Genomic DNA, 4,161 nt, shown 5'->3' on the forward strand with positions numbered 1-4,161 from the left:
GGTTTGGAGCCCGTTGCTAGGCGACGGGAGGGCGCGCGGCGCCAGCGGGCGCGGCCGGGCGAGCGGGGCAGCGTCAGTCGCGGCCCTTCGTCGCCCCGGGGGAGGCGGCGCCCGACCCGCACCGGGAGGCTTTCCCGGGGCGGGGGGGATTCCAGCGGGAACGGGCGGCCGGAGAAAGGCGTTGCCGCCTCTACTCGTCGTCCCCCCCACGGGGCGCAGGTGCGCCGTGAGGCGCCGCCGAGCGCTCTCCCGCGCCGCTAGGGGGCGGGGTTAAGAGTGACAGCGCCCACAGCCAGTGAGCGCGCGCGTCCCCGGCGAAGGGGCGGGGCGCTGAGGCCTGCAGGGTGCTGCCGCCCGCCCGCCGCAGCGGGTGAGAGGCTGCTGGCGCCGCCCGCCCGTTGGGCCACGGGCCCGTGGGCGAAGGGCGCGGTATCAGCGGCTTTCCCCGCAGGGGCCGTGTGAGGCAGCGGCTCCACCCCGCGGAGGGAAGAGTGGGGTCGCTCAGGCAGGGCGCGGGCGGAAAGAACGGTACGTCCCCAGCGTTCCGGAGGAGGCGGTGGCGGCGGCGCCTTCCGCAGCCGCGCTTGAGCCCCAGCGTCCGGTAGAGGACGGTAATAAAATCGGGGTCTGCCATGAGTGGCCGTTGCTGCCGGCCAATCGGCGAGGCGGAGCAGGCGCTCCTCCCCGCCCCCGCCGCGCGGCGGGGCCAATGGGGGCGCGCGGGGCGGGGCGCGCGGGGCTAGGCGCGGGCTGGGAGGCGCCTCACCGCCAGATGCGGGGGAGTCGCGACGGCAGCGGCAACGGCAGCGCGTGCGGTGGCGCGCGGGCATGGGGGCGCGGGCTGCTTTCGCCTCCCCGCGCTGAGGGACGTGCCCGCCGGCGAGGCCCAGCGGTAGGCGAGGGGCGGTGGCCGTGGCGGTGGCCGTGGCGGTGAGAGGCGCAGGTGGCCGGCGAGCTGCAGTGTCGGTAGCGGCCGCCGTCGCGTCGCCGGGCGGCAAAGCCCGCCGGGCCGGGGGACGTGTGTCGTTCCGCGTCGCGCTGCCTGTGGTCTCCTCCGCAGCCGGGGCGGCAGCGCTGGGCCGGCGCCTTGTGGCCGCTAAAGCCCGGCCGAGGCCCTGGAGAGGTGGGGGGGTCCGGCGTGTGGTAACGCCGGTCGTGTCGTTGGCAGGATCCGAGCGTAGCGCGGCGGCGAGCCTAGCCGCGGGAGCCGGCCTCTGCTCGTGGCAGCCTGCTGTCACCTTCCCTCCTGGCAATGGGGAATGGACTCTCGGACCAGACGCCGATCTTCTCCAGCTTGCCTTCTTTCCAGAGTTTCCACATCGTCATCTTGGGACTGGACTCCGCCGGAAAGACGACCGTGCTCTACAGACTGCAGTTCAATGAGTTTGTCAACACTGTCCCCACTAAAGGATTTAATACGGAGAAAATCAAAGTGACGCTGGGCAACTCGAAGACGGTCACTTTCCACTTCTGGGATGTAGGCGGCCAGGAGAAGCTGAGGCCGCTGTGGAAGTCGTACACAAGGTGCACCGATGGCATCGTGTTTGTGGTGGACTCCGTCGATGTGGAGAGAATGGAGGAGGCCAAAACAGAACTTCACAAAATTACTAGGATATCTGAAAATCAAGGAGTGCCTGTCCTTATCATTGCTAACAAGCAGGACTTGAGGAACTCTCTTTCCCTTTCTGAAATTGAGAAAATGTTAGCAATGAGTGAGCTGAGTTCTTCGACTCCATGGCATTTGCAGCCTACCTGTGCAATCATTGGCGATGGACTCAAAGAGGGACTGGAGAAACTACATGATATGATAATTAAGCGAAGGAAAATGTTGAGGCAGCAGAAAAAGAAGAGATGAGTTCTGTTTTGACCTTTCTATTTTAGAGTAGTTACACGGTCAAAATTTGACATAAGACAGCTTCCAAATCCAGGCCTGCTTGTTTGGATGCCGTTAAGCTTAGTTACGTTAAACAATCAGTTGCACAACCTTGCCGTGTGGAAGGCTGTGCACTTAATGGAACTTTTTTTTTTTTTAAACTAGTTTCTTCTGAGTTTTATGGCTCTGCATTATTTCAGAAGCCCTAATAGATGATGTAATACTATCAGGAAATGGATGGGTGGGTATATGTGACATGGATGTCTAAATAGCCAAATAAAACGAGGGTTTTCTGCTTAGTGTTGTATTCATATGTTTGAGGGTGCCCTCTGCAAGAAATCTGCATTGAAGGTGTTCTGTGTTTTTAAACTTCTAATGCTCGTAAGTGGAGTGTTTAGGTGAACATTATACAGCTTTAAAAACATGTATGAAGCTAGTAACCCATTATTTTGAGAGGCTGTTTTTTATCTTGTTTGGGGATTTCTAGGAAAGCTTGGCTACACGTGTAGGTTTTTTTTTTAATTTGGCACTTTTTGAAATTTAATTATGTTCAGTTCAAATACTTGAAATTTAAGTGCTGTGGATTCTTCAACTGATAAAAGAAAGACTTTTTGATAAGTAAAAAATGTAAACAACACGCTGGAGCATGGAAAAGTGGTTTCCCAACATATAGCATGTTTTTGGTATGTAAGTTTTTTATTTTTTAGAAGTAGCCATTCATCATTATACAGTGCTAATCAGGTTTAAACTGTTACTCAAAATTAGTAATTTATTTCTGAATGCTGAGTATTATGTCCTCCTACTATCAAGTTAAAAGTAAATTAATTGCAGTAAAGGAGCTCTAAAGAACAACTCTGGCTGTTGCGGTCCTAACCAGTGCAGCATTCTTAGCTCTACTGGTGACTTTTCTGGCAATAAAACAAAATTATAATGAAGTAAAGATGGAGTTAAAATTAGCAGAGCACATCTTGTATCTCCCCAAAATACCCCATTTTATTAAAGTGGTATTGCTATGTCACTTTCAACGTATGCTTTTTTTATCGTGACTCTTAAAGTATTTTGTGGTTAGGAATGTAATAATGCTTTATACACTCAAAACATTTGACACTGCCGGGGGGGAGGGGGGGGAGTGGGGGAAGAAGATTTTCAAGATGGGCCTGTGTTCTGCTTTAATTATGCTTTAAGCTGTTCTTGTTTACAGAGTGTGAAACAGTGTTAACTGGGCAGGATAGTGCTTGACGGGAAAGGGAGGGTGGTTTTTCTTACTGGTACAGAGCTTCAAGTGACTCTTTAGATACTTGGCTGGCAATTAAAAGGGCTAAAAAAGAGCCTGGATTTTTAAGACTAACTTTAGTGGTGCTGTAAAAATTGATCAGAATGTTAGATTCTCTTTAAACTTTTGTGGAAATACCGGATTAAAAAAAAAAGTATAAACAAAGGCAAAATCTATAAATCTGTTTCCTCCTTTTACTCAACCAGCAAAGTAATACATTTTTTTTTTACTTGCTGCCATGTATTTAGGAGGATGACAGCTACAAACCTGAATGTCAATCAATGTAACTTAGATATGTTTTTAAAAAGAAAGTCAAACTTTTTAACTAGCAGCTGTTGTCTGGGAGGTAACCAAAAATGCACTTTAGTGTCTTCAATAACTGAAAGTGACAGCTGTGTTTTGTTTTTTTTTTTAATGACATCTTGGTCCTTTTTGAATAAACTGAAGTAGCTTCCAGTGGAGCTTTTGTATGTCGGTTATATATGTACCTGCACTGGTGACATTGTAAGTCACTTACTCAAGTAATGTCTATATTTATAGAAATGTGGATGACTTCTTAAACCTCAATAAACAATTCTAAACAAGCCTGCAGAGAGGAGGTGTGTGACTTCTTGTACTGCAGTGGTACATTCTCATCAACCTCTGTGCACGTGTTGATTCTAATAACAGTAGAACTACTTGTGTTGAAAACCAAAGTCTTATAAATGTGATGAGGCTCATAAATTTCATGGTGTTACAAATTGCAGGTGTTTCATTACAAACTTTAAATCAATGGCCTATCTGTATATTGACAGAAGAAATATTAACTGCAGTGACTCCTTTCTGAAGTGATGGATCTTGCATAATTTGAAAAATCTTTTATATAGCCGAACCTGTTTTGTGTTACATGCAATGTGTAATAGGTGATGTTGGGCATTTATCACGTGTATTCACAGGTGGTACTTAATTTAGTATCTTCAGGCTCATATATCTGAAGCTGTCTGAGGGATTCACGTGTACTTAAGCCTTGGGTGAA

General features: G+C 49.8%; 1 protein-coding gene across 2 annotated transcripts; it reads left to right on the top strand.

Moving 5' to 3' along the window:
• ARL4A (ARF like GTPase 4A) lies at positions 1-3,737 on the top strand. Of its 2 annotated transcripts, none has more exons than XM_074574772.1 (2): positions 1-528; positions 1,169-3,737. In XM_074574772.1, exon 2 carries the CDS (start codon positions 1,253-1,255, stop codon positions 1,853-1,855), a length of 603 nt encoding a protein of 200 aa, XP_074430873.1. In that variant the 5' UTR covers positions 1-528; positions 1,169-1,252; the 3' UTR covers positions 1,856-3,737. The 2 variants fall into 2 exon arrangements, with proteins under 2 accessions (XP_074430873.1, XP_074430872.1); XM_074574771.1 differs by lacking the exon at positions 1-528 and adding an exon at positions 727-892.
• The last annotated feature ends 424 nt before the right edge of the window (positions 3,738-4,161 follow it).

This window comes from Larus michahellis, chromosome 2 (genome assembly GCF_964199755.1).
Source record: "Larus michahellis chromosome 2, bLarMic1.1, whole genome shotgun sequence".
NCBI lineage: Eukaryota > Metazoa > Chordata > Aves > Charadriiformes > Laridae > Larus > Larus michahellis.